This window comes from Musca vetustissima, unplaced genomic scaffold (genome assembly GCF_032173495.1).
Source record: "Musca vetustissima isolate MV318-11 ecotype Yass unplaced genomic scaffold, APGP_CSIRO_Mvet_v1 utg387, whole genome shotgun sequence".
Classification (NCBI taxonomy): Eukaryota; Metazoa; Arthropoda; class Insecta; order Diptera; family Muscidae; genus Musca; species Musca vetustissima.
In genome coordinates, this window is record NW_026879427.1 from 76,604 (window position 1) to 101,112 (window position 24,509).

The 24,509-nt window shown below is 33.1% G+C and overlaps 1 protein-coding gene across 2 annotated transcripts; it reads right to left on the reverse strand.

Moving 5' to 3' along the window:
- Positions 1-21,028: 21,028 nt before the first annotated feature.
- Positions 21,029-24,266, reverse strand: LOC133324333 (heterochromatin protein 1). Of its 2 annotated transcripts, XM_061533178.1 has the most exons (4): positions 24,141-24,266; positions 23,950-24,069; positions 21,515-21,626; positions 21,029-21,440 (listed from the first exon to the last, which is right to left on the reverse strand). In XM_061533178.1, the coding sequence occupies exons 1-4, from the start codon at positions 24,246-24,248 to the stop codon at positions 21,154-21,156; spliced, it is 627 nt and encodes a 208-aa protein (XP_061389162.1). In that variant the 5' UTR covers positions 24,249-24,266; the 3' UTR covers positions 21,029-21,153. The 2 variants fall into 2 exon arrangements, with proteins under 2 accessions (XP_061389162.1, XP_061389163.1); XM_061533179.1 differs by lacking the exon at positions 23,950-24,069.
- Between the last annotated feature and the right edge of the window lie 243 nt (positions 24,267-24,509).

Sequence of the window (24,509 nt, forward strand, 5' to 3'; positions counted from 1 at the left end):
TCGACACGTTTTAATGCTTATGGATGATCATATGGACACCCTCCGAAGTAGCATATATTCAAAAAATCTATAATTTTCTACAATAACACTAGGCTACATATATTTTCAATATAATTAGAAATTTGCAACTTTTTATACGTATACTACTGATAGGGCAACCACGGCAATCAAGTTATAAATATTCCTATGTAATTGTTAATTGTATTGATCAACTTACGATTTTTGCATCATAAATACTGGTTTATTAAAATAAGGCCCAAATTACTAAAAAACTCATTCCAGAACTTTATTTTATCAGTCGATAACAATTTATATAAAAAATCAAATTCTTAGTCGATTGTGCATTAATCAGTAAAAGTTGAAAATCGATTTTGAACAGGTTTGACAAAATCGAAAGATCGAAAAGTCGACTTTTCAGTCAAAGGCAAAAATCGAAACCTCTAAAAATCAACTTTTGAAGCCAAATTCAAAAGGTCGAATTTTGTTCTCTTCTACGTATCCTAGTCCGGGTACTGAAATCACGATGGTGCTCGCAATATTTAAAATAAATTAAGGGAATTTTCAAATGGAATATATCGGTCCAGGTTTTGGTATATCGGCACCATAGTCGGTAGTCACATTTTCGGTATTTTTGAAGATTTTAGCGGCATTTACGTCCCATTTTGGTGTATTTTGATGACTCTTCCAAAATAAGTGATTATAATTTAGTATACCGGTTTTTTCGTGTATTGATATACCTCCGGATTCGCATAGAAATTCGAACATATATCTCTGTTTTTCATAACCCCATATAAAGTTCCCGCTCGATTTAAACTATAAAAGCACACTTTCTAATCGAAGTGGCTGTAATTTTACAGTCCGGGCTATTAGTAGGTATAAAAAATTCGTGTGAGTCCATATTTTGGCATTGTCCCATATAGTCCACTCCCGTCTTATTTTACGCATTTTGATGGTTCAGCCTCATTTTTCAAACGCTAAGAAGGCATTCGTGCTTTCAGAGTAAAAAATCGCTTTCACAGAAAAAAATGTAATATTGGCCCATGTTTTGACATATCCGCCATAATTATTTATATTATTCCTAGTCCTTGGAGAGCAGAATACTACTACGCAGAAAACATTCAGACCCATATTGAATTTTTATCGAAATGTCAAATTTGTATCCAATTTGTTCATTCTTATACAGTTTGGCTGTATCACAGTGTAATATTTGAAAACCAAATTTTTCTCCCCCGGTTACTGGACAGAAAAAATTGGAGGCAAAAAAGTGTGTGAAAGTGTTGCACACGTTTCACTCTGACAAAAAATCTCAAATCACAAGTTGACAAATTTTATTCTATTTTTTTCTTCTTCGAAAATTTGACGGACAGCCAAACATAAATTTTCAATATATAAATATATATACAACGACTGTTTGTATATAAATACATGTGTAGCATTTTGGAGGGGGTTGTTTCAGTTAATAGGATTGATGTCGATTGGCACGTATACCTCACTCACTCAATAGGTAAAATGGATATATAAACGGATACGCATTTAACAATGTCATGAAGAAATGAAAACATTTCAGAAAAATGTCTGTTTTTCGAAAACGAAAGCGAAACTGCAAGAAAAAAATAAGATTTTATGATGTAGTGGTGGCGGTGGGGTAAATCATTTGTCGGTGCTGGTCAATTTCAAGTGTCTTGGCTAACCGAACACAACACAATTAGTTGATCTGGAAATTTTAATTTACCATTTTACTTGTCGGAATTTTTTTTTCTTAAATGTTTCTTCAATTAGCAGCAACAAGACACACACTCGCCACACTCAACCACCAGACATTATTGGCTTCTGTGTTACTTACATATATGCACTTGTTTGTTTTTACATATATGTATGTCGTTTTTGCCGGCACCCCAAAAAATAATAAACATTTGTTTTACGTCAAGCAACAAAAAAAATTGGAAAATTATTTAAATAAATTTCATAAAGCCAGAAATGTGTAGTTGGAAGGGGGGTTTTTTGACTGCCAAAAATTTAGTTCAAGGGGCTGTATATTACATTTTTTAATTTATTTCATTTGTATTTAATTTCATTGTAAATTAAATTGGATATTTCATAAATTGTTTTCAAAATAATGATCAAAACCAATGGATGGGTTAGGTGGATGTACATTAGACTTTTAGAAGACCTGTAGAGGTCGTTTTTTGTAAAGAAGGCCTATAATGGTGATATAGAAAGTCTATTTGTGTATAGGTTTAATAGAGGGTCTTCTATTAACCTCTGAAAACCCTTTCATGTAAAAGAGGAGAACCAATGGGCGGTCTTATATTTACTTGTACAAATATAAGGTTTTCTATATAAAAAGAACCAATAGGTACATTAGGTTGTTCTAAATAAAAATAATGCTACAAATTCTGGCCACATCCTTGATTTGGTTCCCCGGCAACATTTATTATATTCTTATGCAGTTTTAAATACATACGAACACAGTATCATGATAACGCCAAGTGGACAATATAGGCCCACTTTTTATACCCTCCATCATAACATTATTAGCCACATCCGTTGGTTCAATAGATTTTTGAAATTTTGCACTACTATTCGTAGGATATTTGGTACTGAGAATGGGGTATATCCACCATATAACGGTATCGACGGATTTCCAAAATTTTGAAGGCTTCAGCCGAATTTTCCAGTCGAAGTTGCTATAATTTGGCAATACAGTTTCTTGGAGGCTGAAACACGTATTTACAGAAAGTTATCAATATAGGGTCCATATAATCAATATAATATCCATATACAGATTCCACTCAATGGAAGGAATTTTTGAACCACTTTCTAACAGAAGTGGCTGTAGTTTGGCATTTTGAGTTGTTAATGCATAGAAAACGCCTTCAGGAAGTACTGCATTCAGGAAATATTCGCTCAGGCAATACTGTATTCAGTTCACGAGGATCGAAATCCCTATATCAAAAGATCATAACTCGAAATCCCTATATCAAAAGATCATAAGGGAAAACTTTTTGTTGTTGTGAAAATGATTACCGATCACGGTAACATGCGAATCTGGCTCCGGTATGAGCTATGATTATTGACTTCGCTCGAAAATTGGCAAAATGGCGGATATAGGATTTTTTTTTTTTTTTTTTTTTTGAAAAATCACCTATTTTCGACCAAAAACCAAGCTGGAAAATAAGGAACATATTGACCGATTAAATTGTTCGTAGTTCATACGATACCTATTTAGGTACAGAATAATATGTTAACATTTGGAACCGATAGGAAAAATAGTTTTTGAGTTATCGTGCCTGCCAATCCTAAGAACACCGTTTCGAGAAAAACCCATTAAAGTTTTGGACTGCTAAATCTTCTATGTGGAGTAAATCTGTATAAAGTCTTGCAAGAATTAAACGTCTTCTATGTATAAAATACCTTTAGCAGTTCTTGTAGAACATAGGTTCTTATAGAATTTATCATACATAGAAAACGGCAGGAAGTTTGTGGGAAAAAATCCCTCAGGGACGACCAAAGATTTCCTGGGTGAAAAATATTGTGTACAATTAGTTCTAGCTGATTTTACTGCATTATTTTGGATGCTGCTCAGAATTTTAGCTTCGATTAAGTACTTTCAGCGCCTATAGATATTATTTTCTCTACTGCCTTGAGTGATGATAATCTTTTTCCATAAGTTTCAGTAGTCCGAAATATTCCGTATTTTAACATAATTGGTTTTTTTTACAGTAACAAATATTTGTTTTTACTGATCAAATACCAAGCATTGCCAGATTATTGTTATAATTTCAAAAAAAAATCTAGGTACTGAACTTACCTTTTGTTATCCTTATGACGACGAAAATATTCAAAAAAATATATGTATATCCTTTAGATACTAGCTGCTTAAAGTACTGCATCTTAATGTGGAATTTCGAATATTCTTATAGAGAAATGGCAACGGAGTTTACGTACAAACGAACGATGAACGGGATGAAGATGAAAGGCGGCCACAGAAATGCCACCGCCGTCGGTGATCATAATTATGCGATGTTAAAGGATTTCATGTTGAATTTTGATTTTGGGGTCTTTAGAAAGCGACTTCATAGAGGACATACATGATGGTCAACAAGAAGGCAAGGATGAGGAAGGTGGTCATCAAATTGTGGGCTTCACTCATTTTGGATTTGTTGGGTGGGTGAGTCTGCGGCAAAGAAGAAGAAGAAAAAAACAATAAAAATTACTTTATTGAAAATTAATTTAATAAAAATCACTTTGAAACTTAATTTTATTATTTTAATTATTCAAAATGCACAGTTTTTTAGATTTTTTAATTAATGAATAAACACATTTAATTGTTTAGGATTTCACATTTTTTTTAATTAAAATTGTCTTGTCTTTTGAATTTTTCTTTTTATTATAAATATTATCATTATTATTTTATTCTCAATCAAAACGCACTTTTCACAAAAAAGAATTTCTGGCTGGTTCGAAAAAACCGTTCGAATCGATTGACACGTTCAAACTGAATATTTCAGATTCGTTGGAAAATTCATCTGATGGCTGCTGAAACGTTTGGAAACACAATCAAATAAATTCCAAAATTACCAACACACACACCAACAACACCAGAAACAACAACAAGTAGTAAATTAAATAAAAAAGCAACGAAAAATTTCACATTTTAATATTCTTGAAGAAACCAGCGAACAAGTTATTAAAAAAAGCATAATCGATTCTAGATGTTATTGTTTTTTTTTTTTTTTTGTTATTTGTGGTCTAGTGTTTGTTATTGTAGAAAAGAAAATCATATAGATATGGAAAGAACTCCGCTGTGAATATGCCATTAGTGGTGTTCGATATTCGATAAATAGAAAACATAAATTGGAGTCCTGAGAAATAACTCCTGTTTGAGAAGGCAGTGTTTTTTCTATGCCTTGAAATCCTGTAGAAGGTTTTCGTTAAATAAGAGGACATCAAGAGGCATTCAGTATAGAAGATATATATATTTATTCTTTATTTATTCTTCTAGTCTTATGTTTAGACTAGAAAAGTCGCCTATACTTTGAAGGCCTACAGAGGTTTTTTTATGTAGTACCATTTAGTACACATTATTAAAAATGCCTACTTGCACCAATCCTATACCCCAACAGTGATCCTAATTTCAGGATCTCAGCTCTATTGGTTCACCCAAAATTCAAATTGTACTAAATTTAGTACAAATAAATACGAATTTTCTAAACTACAAACAGTAGTAATCTTATTTCTAAATTTCAGTGTTCCAACTCTATCGGTTCACCCAAATCCAAATTGCACAAATATTAAAAACTACCTACATATCCCAATCCTACACTCCGACGGTAATGTTAATTTTAAATTTCAGGATTCCAGCTCCATCTGTTTCCCCAAATTCAAATTTTACAAAATTTCTTACAGTTTAGTACTTTTCGTATACATGAGTGCACGTTTTCTAAACCATCTCTTTATATCGACCCTACCTTTAAACCTTAATTCGAATTCCAAATTAGCTTTATACATTCACATGCTACGAAATTGTACCAAATTTAGTACATTTTAGTAGTTTTCGAATACTTATAGTTCGAATGCCTAAAAACCGTTTACATCCATTCTACACTCTGTAGTGACCCTCATTTCAAAGTTAAGAGTTCTTGCTCTATTGGTTCGCCAAATACACTTTGTACCACATTTAGTATTTTTCGTGCGTTTTAGTACGCATTTCCAAAAAAACCCAGCGGTGTATGACACCTTTGAACCAATAGTGACCCTCACCCCAAATTTCATGGTTCTAGCTTCAGCCGTTTCGTCTGGGCGTTAATGAATCGTTAAGTCAGTAGGTCTGTCAATCACTTTAATCTTTTAGTAGTATAGATAGACCTAAACAACTGAAAACCCATTGACACACACACAGAGGCTATTTGCCTCTCAGAACCGAATTTTTTACGCTTTATCCGTGCCTAGTGTAGGAGAAAACCTATAGAAAGTTTTTTATGTATAGAATGTAACTCTTGGAAAGTCATCTAAGTATAGAGGATCGATTGGAGGTCCCATGTGCGGTCATCTATGTATAGACGATCAATGTACTTTATTATTTCCACTGAGGGCCAATAGAAGGTCTTTCGTGTATGGAGTATCAATAGAAGGAATGTTATCAATATGAGACAAGGTTGGAGATCTATATTTATATATAAAATATCTTTAGAAGTGCTATGTATGTCTCATATTTACATAAGACCTAAATATACAATTCCCAAACAAAATCTTCTATGTGTAGAAGTCCTATAGAAGGTGTTCTAAGGTCAATGTTTAAAGGACATATGGAAGATCCCATATTTACAGAATACCTATAGGGAGACTTCTGTGGTTAGAAGAACTTTAGATTATATTCTTAGGGATGTCTATAAGGGTAGATATCAAAGGGATAATATTATAATTGTTTATCTCAATGGAAAATCTTACATTTATTAAGATCCTAAAGGAAAAGAAATAGGTAGTCGGTAATATTTTTCATATAGATTTTTTAACTATAGAATACCAGTACAAGGATTTATATCTTCCAAGAACCTATGATTCACTTACCTTATAAAATATATAATAACCGATTATTCAAAAAAAAAATCCACAGCACTAATCAGCCTGTCGTTTGATAGACTATCTTGTGTGTGTTTTGATTCCATACGTATGGTTTTTTTTTAAATTTTTCTTTTCGTTGTCTAGGTGGCTGCACAGCAGGCATTTTTTCCAACCGCCACAAAATATATTTTTTCCAAATAAAAAAACAATAGTGTTGTTGTTGTTCTGTATACGACATATATATGTCCACAAATAAATATGCATACATACATATATTTCTATACCACAAAAAATATATACATATGTATAAGAAAATGCAATATTATTATTGTGAAGCTATGAATCAAAGAAAGACAACTTTTTTCTCGCTAAAATAGGGGCCATTCTATATTTGTATAAACTGCCATCCCACAAAATGAAAACAACAAAAACAAAAATGGGACAAAAACCTAAAATATAGATTACTAAGGTTAAAAATATTTGCATGATTCTTTATCCATCTACGCATGGATTTCTTTGAAGGTATGGCACTTGTCAATGAAAAATTGACAGTAATTTTCAAAACAGATGAAAATGGTTCAAATCAAACATGGTTTAAAAAACAACATTTTTGGTAGAAGGAAACAAATCTATAATACAAATCACCCAGAATTTATAACTTCTATAAATTTCGAATGAAAAATTTAGTGTTGTTAAATTAAGATATTTCAATGATTTATATCGGCAATTTGTATTCAAACAAACATAATGCCGAACACTTAAATTGTTATTACGGAAAAATGTTTTAGTTGCGATAGAGCAATTTGTATAATAGCCTGTACTGGGAATGAGTAATTTTAGAGGAAAATTCGAAATTAAAAATATTTATGATATTCATTTTTTATGAAGTATTGTCTGCGCAGGGAATACGAAATCTGGATAGAAGTATCTCTCTCCATTTATTTTCTCTGCCCTGGTTATATTGTTCTGGCTTGAAGATATAAGTTCATGTTTTAGTATGACCTCCACATAATGGTACCGCTTTATTTACAGTATTTTCCTGTGTTCAGCTGAATTTTCAAACCGAGGATGTAATTTGTCCATCCGGTACATGAAGGGTAAAATCTATTGTTGCAAAAAATGTTTAATATAGGTTCATGTTTTCGTATATCTCCTGTATAAAGACCATATTTTTTGCATATGGGACGCGTTTAAGTAGAGTCACCATATAAAAAGCATTCAGAGTTCTCGAAGAAGGCCCATATTTGGCATAGTGCCTATATAAAGGTCACAATCTATTTATGGTATGTTTAAAGTCCTAACCGAATTTTCTTTTCAGACTAATTATATATGTGAGATGAAAAACTTCCCGAAAAACAATTTGCAGGGTAGGTCGACTGCACGTTCCGGTCACGCCCAATATTAGGTGTTTTTATACCCTTCAAGATACTGTGGTACAGGATATTATGTCTTTGGACATAAGTTTGTAACGAGCAAGAGGAAACGAGATAGACACATGGTTCCTTTTGTGAATATGCATAAAATCACTTTCTGAGTTGATTTATGCATGTCCGTCTGTCGATATATTCTTGTGAACAAAGTAAATGTCTCAATTATGATTCGATGTTGATGAAATTTGGCCCATGGACGATCACCATTGAAATTGCAGAAAATCGGTTCAGATTTAGAGGTAACTGCCATATATATTTTCGTCCGATTTTATGCAAACAACATTTTGTATGGCGTACTGAATTAGGTCCTAATTTATGTTTGCGAAGTTTTGTTGAAAACGGTTCACATTTAGATATAGCTCCCATATATTGATTCGTCCGATTTTATGTAAATGGTGTACAAAACTTCCAATTATTGTCCGATTAGGATACAATTTTGTATGGTATACTGAACTTGATCTTGTTTAACATCATTGAAGTTTTGTTGAAATCGGTTCAGATTTTTATATAGCTTTCATATGTATGCTTGTCCAATTTTATGTAAATGGCGCACCAAACTACCAATATTTGTCCGATTGAGATATAATTTTGCACAATGTACTGAAATCGGTCCAGATTGATATACGCGGAGTTTTGTTGAAATCGGTTCCCATTAGCTCCCACAGCTATATCTCCCATATATATATAGCTACTGCAGCTCTATCTCCCATATATAGTTTCGTCCGATTTTATGTAATTAGGATAAGATTAAATTTAGCATGCCGTACTGAACTGTGTCCTGTTTGACGTCAGTTGAAATCGGTTAAGATTTAGATATAGCTGCCATATATATGTTTGTCCGATTTGACTAACAAAATCCGTTCATATTTAGATATAGCTCCCATATAATTTCGTCCGATTTTATGTAAATGGTGCACCGATGATATTGTACATACGAATATCTCTTGTATGTACTTAAAATGGTGAGGGGTAGTTGGCTTAAATGGGTCATATAGTTGGCCCTTCCGGCCTCTCCTCTGGCTAATACGATGTGGAGGATATATTAAATTTGTCATTCCGTTTGGAAATCCTTAAAATATTCACCGGAGACCGGACATAATTTTTCTTTGCAATTTGGACATTCATTGGGATATATCGGTCGATGTATCGTTTGGCATTGGTATATCGTTTGGACCATCCATCCATAAAGGATCGATATCGGTACACTTTTTATGTGGCTCCTATATAACGGTACTCTCCATTATTCGGGATTTTTTCTACCAAATTGGCTACAATTTTGTATTTGGGACTTTTTAGGATCTACCGACAAAAAAAATCGATATCGGTCTACTTTTTAGTATATCCACATTGGGTGTCAAATCTTCCTAAAAATTTTACTATGGCTTGGCTTACTTACTATGGCTCGATGAACATAATGACGTTTTTATGATTAAAATTCCATTAAATGTCTAAAGCCTGAACAATTTCGCCTACACAGAGGTATTTCCTTCTATATCGAAGATTTTATAAAGTCCACTAAAAATTTATGCGTGCGGATATTCATTGTATCATGGTGCTTAAAATCTAATTTTATATACTCGTTACACCCTAATAAATGTTTCCAAAATTTTATTTGCAATTAATTTCCATTGACCAGTATCTATTTGTTAAAGTGTCTGAGAAAAGTTTTTAATTACTTACTTATTTTAGCAGAAATTAATTAGCAACGGCTCTATTTATTTAGTCAACATAATTGTGGGTATTTTTTTTTCTTTTCTGATGAAATGGCAGGCGAAGTGACGTGACGTGGCAGCGGTGGGAGGTTTCTATTTAGAACATTGCGTAAATCATCCATAAGACCAGCAACAAAAAGAACAAAATGATGAAGGTGGTCAATAAATTTTGTCCCTCACTCATGTTTGGTGTTGGCTAGAAATATAACATAAAATAGAAAAATATTCATTACAACAATAACAAAACATAAAAATAACTATAAAAAATAAAAATACATTTTATGATCATTTATTTCCTAAATACATATTGCCACTTTGTAAGGAATTTAGTAAAACAAGGGGGTGTTAAAGGGGAATTAGCAAGCACGTGGTATGCTAAATCAATGGCAAAAGATTTAAAAATAAACTAAATATTGAAATAATATGTAAAAAAATCGAAAAAATTGAAAAATATTACAGGCACTTCTTTAAGGGTTTTCACTAAATTTATGAAATGAGTGTTAAAACGTCCTTCATGTATTAAAAATAATATTCAAGAGAAAATTGAGAGTGACAAACAAGGAATAATTTCGTCTCTGACAAACAGAAAACTAGAACAATTAATTTAACTATATGCTCATCTGCGGATCGCATACAGTCGCAATTATATCCACTTCGTTTATTCACCCACATTGAGTGTAGGGTACAACATATAAACAACCACAATAAATGATTTGGTTTTTTTTAATTATTTCAAAATCAAAAAATTCACGATGGAATTGCTTATAAAAAATTAAGTTATGTTTTTTCCATGCATTGGACCAAAACAAAAACAAATTTAAATACACAAATTGGACCAAAATTGAAATTTGATTGGCAGCAAGCCAAATAATTTTTTAATAATCTAATAAAAAATGTAGAATTCAGTCCTTTTGATTTGTCAGTTCGTTTCAAAAAAATAGTCTACGGCGAGGCGAGGCGGCACACACTTTTATTTCTACCCTTGACATCACAACACATTTCGAAACTATGGCATCCGCATAAATTTCAACAGACACTCATTTAAATCGAATAATCCTTTGAAAATTAAATGTAACGAACCTTTTTTTCTAATTTGAAAATTCACTGTTTGGCTATTAACTGCAGCAAGTATTGGACTTAACTGAGTATTTCAATATTTAGCAATTTGAAAATAAGTCCAAAAACACAAATAAAATATCTCTTTATTTCCATAGTTCTTTTTGAAATTGCTGACAAAAACACTCAATATACATATCTATACATAAGTGTACATGAATATGTATGTACGTGTGTACCAACGGATATAGATAATTTAGAAAAGCGTTGACAAACATGTGCTAATCCATTCATTGGCTCCAAATTCTCAAGAAAGACCATCAACATCGAGAAGAAAAAACACATTTAAGGAGACCCCTACACACATCTGTCGTCAACAGTTTTCTAAACGTTCTCTCTTAAATGAAACTGACAAGTAAATTCTCCTTTTAGTCCAAAATAATTTTGTATGTTGTGACATATTTTTTATCCAAATATACAGTTGTGGGAGATTTAATAGCAGATGAAAAGAATAAATCGATTAAAAATTACTTTTAATTACAAAGGAACAAACTTAAATCCCAGAAAATCATTCAATTTGGGAGGTACCAATACAAGTGTATAGAAAATTGTGATTTACCAAAATACTTCAAATTATTCCGAGGGAAGGGCGTTGGATAAATATACTGCCTCTAAAAGAGAACTCAACTTAGAACGTCATTGCGAAATTCAATTGGGAATTCATATGACCCATTTCAACACACAACTTGTTACGGCAAAATTATGAATTACAAGATTTTAACATTATCTCAATGCATTTCCCGAACTTGTGACTTTTGTAAGGAAAGTTCAAAAGTCGGACGTATGATAACCTTCACCACTTTGGTTACATGCAATATGTATGGTACTATATATTATATAAATGGAGATATTTGAGCAACCGTATGTTGCAGCACAGTGCACTACCCAAAAAGTATATCGACACAAAATCCAATACACGTTATTCTAGGTTCCATCTGGTAAGTTATACACTAATTCGTCCTAATGGGACAAGCATTAGTTATTTGGTACAACATTAGATGAAATCGGATAAAAATATATATGGAACCTATATCAGAATCTGAACCAATTCCAACAAAACTTTGCATACATCAATCAGGATCTAATTCAGTACTCTGTACATAATTTCCTCTCAATCGAAACAATATTTGGGAGTTTGGTGCACTAATTACACCAAATCGGACGAAACTATATCTAAATCTGAACGGAACTTCACAGACATCAATCAGGGCCTAATGCAGTACTCTGTGCAAAATTTTGTCGCAATCGCTATATCTAAATCTGAACCGATTTTCTATGCATTCTATGCATTTTCTCAAAAGGATTTTTTTTTTGCCTGTTACAAGCATATGCACAAAGACATAATATACCCTGTACTACAGTGTGGTGAATCACTTATTCCACTTCGACTGAGAAACCTTAAAGCTTGAGTTTTTCTTCATGTGCGGTGTAATGTGGTTTTGTCGTCAGTTAAGGTTAGCCCAGTCGTGTCCACGGTCTTCATAAGGACCCACAAAACCTTGCGATTTAACGGTGATCGGAAAGGATGTTAGTTACTATGTTCTCGTACAATCTACTATATCTAACTACAAACAGTAAGCCTGAGCCTCTGTGTGTGTAGTATGTATGTAGCTGCCACAATTGGTGAAACCAAAAAGAATTGTGAATGATCGTGTGTGCCATGAACCTGCACAACACAAAATAGCAATTGCAAGCCGACCTCTGTAGATGAAAGCGAAATACTTATGTTTGCGGAGTCACAAAGTGAATGAGATTTATATGGTAGAGTAAATGGAGTTTTGGGGCTCGACTCTCATTTTTGAAATTTTAAAAGTTTTAATCACATTTCTAATTTAGCATTATGTGTAGAAAACGTCATCGCAATAAAATATTTCATATAGGTATACGATTTTGTATAGCGCTCATATAATGACCCGAACATCCCGAAATTTTACACAGAGAAAGAGTACGCATGACAGTTTTGATGAAGATCGGTCAATATTTAAATGGTCAGAAAATCACAAATTTTACACTAAGGAAGTATCTGGCCAACTATTTATTTAGGGTCAGGTAAGAAAGAAGAGCTCTTGACCTCTTATTGGTTAAGAGGGTACAAATATCGCGAAGTATGGCCCAGGCAAGGGTAGGGTGTCATATGGTCGTCTGTCCGACCATAATGTTCGGCTCATGAACGAACTCGACATAAATACAACTTACCAAGTAAAGACATTTGTAAGCCACATTGCCCAATATGCCTGAAGAGCCGCTTAACCAACGGCGAAACGCGTCGCATAGTGGTGGGAATGTAGTATCTCTCTGGCTTTCCTTTTCGTTGCAACTCCGATCATGTAGCTCATCTCGAAAGAAAAATTAATTAAAAACATTTTCATGAATGATCCTTCGCCCTTTAAAAGGCATAAAAACAAAACTCAAGAAATTCTGCTTGTGCCCGTCTGGGATTTGAACTCTGGTTCCCATGGCATCTGTTGATGTCTGGCGCCTTAGCGTTCAAAACCACCTCCTTATCTTCCTAAGGTTGCACAATATGCAGTTGCATACCATTGTAGAAAAATATTGTAGTCTGTATGGAAAAAAAGTCCGCCACTACAAGAAAAATCTGTTCTGAAAAGGAATGTTCTGGTGTGATGCCAAATGTCCGAACTTTGACACGGTTGAATTTAATTCGTAGATGCAATTTCGCAACAATAGTCGACATAAATACAACTTATCAAGTAAAGACATTTGTAAGCCACATTGCTCAATATGCCTGATGAGCCGCTTAACCAACGGCGAAACGCGTCGCATAGTGGTTGGAATGTAGTATCTCTCTGGCTTTCCTTTTCATTGCAACTCCGTTCATGTAGCTCATTTTGAAAGAGAAATTTAAAAAAAATAATAAATTAGTTTGAAATTAATTTTGATTTTTTTCAGTTTGCAGGTGTTTCTAATATCCGACTAATTGGTGTAAAATTTAAGCCAAATATCACTGCTCTTTATATGAACATAACTGCCATGAAATTGGTTCACATAAATTGTATGTATTAAAAATACTCTCACTAACTCTTATGAAAAACAAACAATTTTATAAATATATAAAAAACAAATCAAGTTGATTTATTACCTTTATATCTCTAACAAATATACATATATTTTTTAACAATGGGGACAAACAAATTGAGTTGAGGTGGCGTTAAATATGTATGTTTGTATACATGTCTTATAATCCCCTTCGGTACTACTGTCAGACATGAAAAACCTCTATTATAAGTGTATGGGACTTTCTAATTATCGCTTATCGACATTTTACAAACTAAACTACTGAAACATCGTCAGTATTGAGAGGATAATTTATTCCATAAATACCAATATTTTAAATTGGTTTTATTTTGCTTTGACACCAATAGTAATTATGTTCATGATTTACAATATTTTCCCCAAATTACAATTTCAGCAGTAAATAAAAAATTTGTTTCCTCATGTTCATTTGTAAACTTGTGTGTTTACATATGTTGCTAAGAAAGTTTCCCAAAACAAAATATACCCCCCTAAAAATGCTATATTCATATGAAATGTAATTGACGTAGAAAAGCAACAACAAAACTAGTCATATCCAATCTCCAATATGAAATACAAATGGCCGCAATGACACAGTCCGACGACGCCAAATTATTCGCTGACAGATGCTGCATTTCTCCGATTAAGAAAGATGGATGGATGTATGGATGACTAGGTGGAGAGGGTGATCAACTCATCTCGTCAATTCACGCCCATATTCAAGTGAAATATACGCTAAAATGAAATTTCAAAACAAAATATAGAACATTTCTGTTTTTCAATTGTTTGTGTTGTTGTTGTCGTTTTGCTGTTCAAAATCATAAAACGCAATTAACCTATTAGTGATGGTTGCGGATTTTTTTGTATAGACAAAGATGTTGCTTTTTTATGGAAAACGTGCCTTGTGGATAAACAAAGGGGTAATTAAAGGCGTAATTGAACGCAAATGAAACATTGCAATATATCATGATCTATCGTGTACGGAGACATTTCTATGTTTCAATTTTGTATGCGTCGGAAAGGTCAATAAATCTATGAATAATAAAAAAAGATTTTTTTGGTTCAGTGTCCTTTTTTTACACCTAGGGATTAATCAAATTTTTTTTTATGAAATGTATTTAAATTTTTCGAAGGAGTTTAAAATACATTTAAACGACAGCTGGGATAAAGCACGCAGTTTAAATAAGTACAATTAGGGGCTGGAGTTTAAAATAGTCAGAAATTGATCAATGTTGGTCCAGTTCATTTTCGGTATTTGTAGGTGGAGTGGAGTGTATATTAAATTCGGCATTTCGTTTACAATACATCGAAATATTCATCTGAAAGCCCATCAAGTATATATTCTTGATCAGAACAAAATTCTATGTCGATTTAGCCATGCCCGTCTGTTCAAATCACGATAATGATTGCAATATTGAAGATATAGCTTTGAAATTTTGCACATACATTGATACAACGCCTAAGATGTTTAATATTGAAAATGGTATCCGTTATTTTTTTATTGTAGCCCCTTCCCCAATTATTCGGTATTGTGAGGCTTTTGGACATGTTGTTTACCCAAATCAGCTATAATTTGGTATTTTATCAAGTTTTAGGGTAGCATAACAGTGCATTATAGCTTTGTGCAGATCTAAGAGTTGTTAATGCCGCGAAATATTGGTTCTATCTCGAATAGCTGAGTCGACATGTGTCAGTCTGTCCGTCCGTCTGCCCATTGTAATTTTAAACACGATACAGGCCACAGTTTGACAAAATGTAAATTCGTGCATATATTTTCTCCTGAAAGACATAGACCCGAAAAGTTGATAGCTTATATTGTTGTATGTAATCGGATGTGAGAGTTATACTTCAATATTTACAGGGGTCTACGTATTCTGATATTACCTTACTAGAGGGCGGAAATATTTAACTCTGGAAAACAAGATTTGGAAAATATGGAGTGGAGCTGTTGACCAATAATCCGTGAAGAGAGTTTAAATATTGCTCTGGCTCGGAATAGAGATCGGAAAAAAAATTAGACGGCAGTGGTAGTTTTGTCGGATATCATATGGTCGACCCGTCCGACTATACTACTCCGCTTACTGGTTTTATATGTAGAATTCTCATTGAGTGCATTGGGCGAATTTTCAGGCTAGCTCCAATCGGCTCTATTAACCAAATAGGCACTATTTTCATATTTTGTATTCTCGTTGTGTGGAAAATCTTCTAGCAAACAATCTAGCTTCTAAAAAATTCATTTTGGACGCCAAACTATCCATAATTAAGGATATTTACGGAAATCGTTAAATACAACTTTTTACTTTTGCAGTGGAAAGTAGACTCAAAAACCTTCCCATCGATACCCATTTTCTCCTAAAAGAATTGTCCTGATGGACCAATGGACCCCAAATTATGCTTAATCAAGGATATATTCGGAAATTGTTAAATACGACGGTATCAAGCAACATTTTTAACTATTGCAATGGAAAGTACAGTCAAAAACCTTTCCAACGATACCCATGTTGCCCTTGAAGAATTGTCCTGATGTAATGGGCGCCAATTTATCCTTAATCAAGGATATTATCGGTAATCGTGTAAGACGACGGCATCGGGCAACATTTTTGCAACTTTAAAATATTGCCGTGGAACGTAGACTTAATATAAAAAGTTCGGTCCCACCCAAGTTCACACCCTTTTTACTTGATTATCCCAAAATCTTGAAATATTTTATAATAATTGTTGCTCTCCACATAATTTATTAGTTTCCCGCATGTTTATGGCTTTATCTGGCAATACTATATATTGGACGCCATCTATTAATATGCAAGCAAAATGAATAGTCTTGTTCAAAACCATTTTAACACTTAGTTGTTATTTTCAAACAGATGTCGCCAGTGCATTGTTTGTATTTTCAGAATGAGAATTAGGATCGTTGCAATTAATTAAACTACAACGTAAATGTGTTTGTATGTCAGAGGAATAGTCACATATTACTAATGAGATTATGTGAATCTGATATTTCATTATATTCAATAAATTTTCACTGACTGACTGTCTCTCTGCCACCCTTTGAGTATTTATTCATATAACTATTTAATACATATTATAAAAAACCCCTCCTAAATTATGTGCAAAACTAAATTTTCTCGAACAATATTTTCATTTAATGAAAATGACATTCCTATTAGAATTTGACATCAAAGATATGTAAAATCTAATTGGTAATCACTTGAACGATCTCATTCAATTATTCAACATATTGGCAACACTGCAACTCCTATCAGACGCCAACTTCAGTTAAGAAGTATTTTTTAAGTTAGTCGGTCGTGAATTGTGTTGTTCCATAGTAAATCAAAAAATAAAAGTAAATAATCGCATATAAATGATATAAAAAGTGTGAAATTATAAAATGTATATGAAATAATATAAAATAATTGCTAAATTAAAGTGTTTTCGGTTGTAAAATGTTAAAAAAGTGAAGTTGTAATTTCTTTGGCACCGCAATGCAATTGTTGTTGTTGTTCCTTTAGCATCAAGTGGTGTATGTGTGTGTGCGTGCGTTTGTCAATGAGAGAATCATTTTTGTTGTCGGTATCTTGCTCGCTTTTGCAGTGATCGTTCGGTTGTTTCGTGTAAATAAGTTTGTTTTGGAAGTTTTTGATGGCGAAAAAATATTCAATTAAAAATATTCTAGAAAATGTCAGTTAGAAAATAATAGAAATAAATATTAAATATTTATGTTGTTGATAATATTTATTGGAAAAATATCAATTGTAAAAAAATATTCCTTCAGTATTAATTTGCAGTTTAAATGTGTTTTGTATTGTGTTTTGCCGGTTCGTTTAAAGTTTGTTGGACTATTCGTTTTATGTCGGATGTATTCGTATAACACAAAGTCGTTTTATTGCAAAGGAAAGGCGCAATGAGATTCTTAGCTGGATGTAAGGAACAGTGTGGTAAGTTTGTTTGCAAAATACCCTAAAACTTTCGAATTAACTATTTGTATTAGATTATACAAAATCAAAAAGTATTTTTATGTGAAGTCATAAATTGTATTCTATGTAAAACTATTTGTACGCTGATTTGAATTTTGGGACATAGAAATTTGACACATGACATTTAAGACAATACCGATATATGGCATACGATTTCATCAAGTCTCCCTACAAAAAATTATTAAAAGTTATTACTCATTTTTAAGTCTAGCCCCATATAACTATAATAACCGTTTTTTACCATTTTCGCTATGTTGGATAGGCTTTTCAACCATATTCATATTTTCATATAATGAATCTAACAAAAGTATCTATATTTGTACAGGTTTTGTGTCTATCCCTATATTATTTTATTATCAGATCACCGAAGCGTATTTTTGTTGGCAGATAAAATTTGAAGTTTGGCTATATCGCGTACCACATTTAGGCATAGCATTCATATAATGATACCGCTAATTTTCAATACGATTGAAGGCATCGGGAACCACAAATTATAGGAAACGGCTTGATAAAAATCGGAAGTTGTAACCTCAAGATTTAAAACGATTAGCTGCAATATAATATACTTCCAAGTGGGAACGAACTTAACGGAGTCTTTGTGTTTATTTTTTTTAATAAACAAAAAATAGCCTCTAACAATTTTGCATAATGGTAAAAATATCCTTTTTACGAATTGTATAGTAATTAAGAAAGAATGTTTTAAATTTCAAATATAGGTTCACCTAAATCCAAATTTAGTACCTGTTAGTACGCATTTATATGAATTTCCATAACTACCCACTTTAACCAGGGTTTAAAATGCAGCATCAAAAAACATTAGCATTAGTCTTACAGAGCTACTGCTAAAAAATATTGACATTATGACTAAATCAGCAAACGGCTAGCTTTTTTAGTTCGTAGCATCCGTGCTAAGCACGTATTGCACATGCGAGCTTTTTTTGTTATGACTAATCGGCAGTACGACTACATATTCATATTTCGCTGCCGACGAATAATCAGTCGAGGGTTGTTTTTATGTTTGTGTGTTGCCAACGCAGAAATTAGAAAAAAAGCATTTCATTTTGTGCGTTTTTATTTAATTTAAACTTGTTAAATCATAATCAAAAACTGTCAATAATAGTACTAAAACCTAAATAATATATTAAATTAAACTCTTTAGCAAGTATTATTAATTGTCTTTCTTAAAAAAAAATTAAATGATCATAATCGCGATTTTTAATTCTCTCATATAATTTATAAAATTTTAATGGGCAACACTGAACTCGAAAAATGCTCGGGTTTTGTTTGCTAAAAATCTTGCTAAGCAGCCGCAGTCAAGGTGCTTAGTCTTCATTGTAAGCTTTGGTTGTTAGTCGCGTTGACAATTATGTTGTAGTTGTTCATTGCTATTTTGTAGCTGCTGACAAAATCAATAAGCTTTAGTTTTGCTCGCTAAAATTATTCGTAATGTATTGCTATTTGCTGCAGTTGTGCTTGTCTGTGCTGCATATTTTGAGGATGAATTTAGTTAGCAGTGCGGCAATTTTCTTTGTTTTTGCTATTTTGGCGTTAGCATTTTAAACCATGACTTTAACAATTATTAGTAAGAATTTCAAAAAATTCTTACATACCTCAATCTTAATGTCAAATTTCAGTATTCTATCGGTTCATGAAACTCCAATTTGTATCCAATTTTGTACCATTTAGTACAAATTTCCATTACTATCTTTATCATACAATCCAATGGAAATCTTATTACCCGATTTCAGGATTTCAGCTCTATCAGTTCACTCTAAATCCAAATTGTACCAAATTTAGTACCATTTTGTACACATTAGACATTTACTAAACTTTGTACATACCCCAATCCGACTCCCTGGCAAATTTGGAACCATTTGTACTAACAAATCAGTAAAAATTTCCAAAACGTTCTATATATCCCAATTCTAGACCCCAACAGTGATCCTAACTTCAAATTTCAAGATTAAGTACACATTAGTACGAATTTCCAAAACTTCCTACATACCCCAATCCTACACCCCAATAATGATCCTAATTCCAAATTTCAGTATCCCATCTCTATCAGTTCAACCAAAATTCAAATTGTACCAAATTTAGTACTTAAATGTATGAATTTCCAAAACTACACCCATACCCCAATCTTACACTCCAACAGTAACCTTATTTCCAGACTTCAGTGTTCCAGCCCTATCGGTTCACCCAAGTTCACATTTGGTACACATTGGCACAAATTTCCAAAACTTTCTACAAAATTCCAAAATAACTCCAAATTTCAGTATTGCAGTTGTATTGATTCACCCACAATTTTAAATTGTACCAAATTTAGTACACATTAGTACGAATTTCCAGACCAATCCTACTCCCCAACAGTGATCATAACATCAAATTTCCAGATTCCAGCTCTATCAGTTCAACCAAATCCAAAATTTAGTACGATTTAGCCCAATCCTACACTTCAAATTTCATTATCCCAGCTCTATCGGTTAAACCAAATCGTATATTAGTATGATTTAGTACTTTCATATGCACATTAGCACATTTTAGCTCTATCCTTCCCGTGCTACGAAATTGTACCAACTTTAGTACATTTTAGTACTTTTCGGATTCTTATAGTTCGAATGTCCAAAAAAACCCTATTCTATTCTACACTCCATCAGTGACCCTCAATCCAAATTTCAGAGTTCTAGCTCCCCTATAGAAATGCATATGTAATTTTGTAATAGTGACTGTGGAACCTTTTTCGTATGAATATATGAATTTGCCTATAAACGAACAAAAACAAATATTTATTTAATTTTGTTACATTTATATTATATTTGTAGAAGTACCACATCATATTTTCGTGGTCTTTTTTATGTTTTCGTCAATGGTGAATATATCAATTTTCCCTGGATTCTTAAACAAACAAAAATGTATTATTCTATCTGTTTTTTTATTATTTTCTTCCACTTGTTTAGCGACATTCATATTATGTATGTTTCTTGTAAGGGAATAAGTATACTATAAGTGGAAATAAGCTGAAATACTAATGTGTGGTGAAAGATATGGGAAGTCATAAAAATGTCAACGAAACATTCAAGCATTGACTTGGGTCAGAGATGAGTTCTTTTACAACGATTATTACTTCTTAGGAAGTTATAATAACGAATTAAAAATGAAAATTTAAAGGAAATTAAAAGTGTTTTTTGTTTCAATATTGTTTCTTTTTGTTTGCTTTTGCATTATAGTATAGTTAAATTAATACGAAAGGTTAACGTAAAGTTATGTTGTTTATGTTAAAAAAAAGAGATATCAACACATCTTGTGCCGAACTGCATAGACCGCTCACTCTTCGTTGTCAGAATACCATGATAAACGTTCTTCATAAAATTTAATAACCATTTGTGGTATTTTTACATTTGCCACTGAGGCTGCCACCATCTCAGCTTGATCGACACCTTTGAACTGTATAAGGAAGTAGAGACCACCATTTGAATCAGAGGCTCCAAGAATTTTTTCAGCTTCAAGACCTTTATCGAAGCCCGTCAACTCTGAGTGTCTTGTTGATGCATCTGAAACTGATTCATTGTCTGTTTCATCTTTGCCGGATTCTGTGCGTTTCTTTTTGCTACCTAAAATTATGAATGAAAAGTGAAGAAAAAATGTTATTCGGTGGTTTATTAAAGTGAAATTGTGTTGTATTTACCTGATGATTTTGAATCTTCATTTTTACGTTTACCACCGGCAACACTGGATCGTCCACTGAATGGTTCTTTTTTACTTTTTTCAGTTGTCTTTGTGCTAGATGTTGAAGCAGCCTGAAAGTATACAAATGTGTAAATAACGTACATATTATGGAGGACATATTTTAAAAGCAGTTAAAATATTTGCACAAAATTTTGACTTTGGTAAGATTTCCCATTCAACCAGGTTACTTCACGAATGAAAAGACGTAGCAACATTCAAAGAGAATGAAGCCGAGACTTTTCCTTCGTGAAGTAAATAAAACCCGTTAAAGAATTAATTTGGCGAAAATATGGATACCTATTAAATTTGTTCTCCAATATTAGCTTTGTTTGAAATGCAGCATAAACCATTGATGCTCATATTACTTGGATTGGTATTTGTATGTTACTCTCCCGCCTATGCTAAACAAACGGCAGATCTAAATTAAGAGAGAATACGTATGGTTTGCTTTCACGAAAACGTGAAGGGCTGAGCTACACTGGCTTGAACTTTCTAATAAATGAAAATGTATTAGCTTCTATTCAGTCTATTCAGTTGGATGGGTTCAGAACCATTGGCTGCAATACAAACAATAGAGGCCCATGTACAGACCCCTGGGGTACACCACTTCTCACATGGAGCAATTTCCATGTGAGAAACATTTGTTTTCCAATTTCCCACAAGCTGAGGACGAAAACGATGCAATATTCTGATTAAATTAGCATGATTAAATTTTGTCAAAGGCTTTCTCTAAGTCTACTGACAACAACACACAACAACCTCCCGCACCCGTTTCCACGACAGAGGGGTCTACGATCACCTCAGCCCATTGTGTTAAAGCAATAGGGCTGTTACAACAACAACAACCTCCCGCACCAACAGTCTTCCTTATATTGTGTCAGTCAATTCAACAAGAAGAGATGTAGTACCGCGATTACTCCTAAATCCATACTGGCTCTCATGTAATAGAGAATTTTTGCCAATTTAAACTAGCATTTGATCTTTCATGACATACTCAACCAATTTAGAAAGAATCGGCATTGTAGATATAGGTCTATATTCACCGAATCACCATTATTTTTTTTTTTTGAATAGGCACAATTTTTGCAATTTCCCACATCTCTGGAAACACAGACATTGTTAACATAGAATTGACAACGTGCAACAAAAATTGACCAACAAGGGGAAACACAAGCTGTAGAAACTTTAGGTGAAATCCATCATATCCAGAGGTATGCGCAATATCGGCGTGTGTGGGCATTGAGTTGTGGACAACAGATAAATTTAATCTGCTACAAATTTCCCTTACAACTAAACTTCGCTGCGGATCAAACATATTATTATTGAAATCTCCCATTATAATAACATTTAAGTACCTAACAACAAGATCAGCAATTTCATCTTCAAAAGTCACAATATCGCCATGTGGCAAATAGACCACACCAACAAGAAACACACAATTGCTCCACCTCCTCTATTACAAGGCGATCACTCTTATAACAAAAATAACTTGGTATTTGGCTTTAACCAAGTTTCTGTCACGCCAAAAATGCCAAGATTATTACCCTCTAAAATATTTCTCAATTCATTTAAAATTTGAAAGTTGGATGCTCTCAAAAGCTTATTTATGAAAAAATCGGAAACATGACTGCATGAGACTATCTTGTATAAATATGCCATAGTGGTGACTTTTCCGTCAGTAAATAAATGTTTAAATTTAGTACCTAATTTCCTGAAAAAAAAATTGAGTACGGAGTTTCATGAAATATTTGTTTCATCCATGACAGTCATTTCTTCCATACGAATGCTGTAATATATGATTTTCCTTTCAATTAATTTGAATTTATTTGATATTGTATTCCAAAAAATACATAATCAAAATATGCATTTTGATTCGATAGAACTGTCCACTTTTGAGACAAAATTGTACTATACTCGGTCTTACTCGGACAACGTCTGTCATTTCAGACCGTAGTAGGGCTGCTACAACAAAAACAACTGTGGAATCATTAGACTAACGAAATGTACATTAATTACTGTACTTTCCTAGGAATCAGAATAAATTTACATTTCCAATTTATCTTCAATTATAACAAATACGAACTCAGCTTGCCTTTTATCACTTTCTGCGTCATGGAAATGAAGTTGAGCTCCGTTCAATACCAAAGCCAATCAAGCCGTTTAGGCGTCACCCTGTTATAACAAAACCAATCTTCACACTAATATCCCGCCAAAACATACAAACAACAACACCAAGTCGATAGCAACAGTAGGGCAAAAATAAATGTAAATTCTTTCATAAGCAAAATGCCCATACACACAGCCTGTACAAACAACCAAACACACACTCACACATATTTTCTTGACATAAATCCCAAACATGGAAAATAATTTTGCATTTTTTAAATAGCTTACCTCTTCCTTGGTTCTTTCTTCTTCAAAGGCTTGAATTAAATCTTGACAATCGAGGTTTTCTTCTGGTTCCCAAGTATTTTCAGATTCCGGATAACCTTTCCATTTGAGAAAATATTCAATCTGCAATTGGCAAGAAACATAGAATGTTGTAATAAATCGGAAGGGAAATTTTCATGTTGCGTTCTATTTACCTTTCCCTTGCGTACACGACGTGCACAAATCTTTTCCACAACATACTCTGCCTCCTCATCAGAAGAGCCACTGCCAGAAGCATCAGTTTCATTTTTCTTTGATTTCATTTTGAAAAGGAAGTTTTAAAAAATTCACGTACGGGAGAAAAAAATAGGCGACGAGATCTGTGGATATGCTGTGTTAATTATTCGCTGATTCTGTTTTTTCGACGTTCAAACAAAATGACAAGCCAGCAGCCGGTGTTTGTGGTAAATGAGCGTTGTTTTATTATCGGAGAGAGGGAGGGAGAGAAAAAAAACGATGGTAAGAGAATGCAAAAAAAAAAAAGAATTCTATGGAAGCAACAAGAAAAACACTCGGAAAGTGGG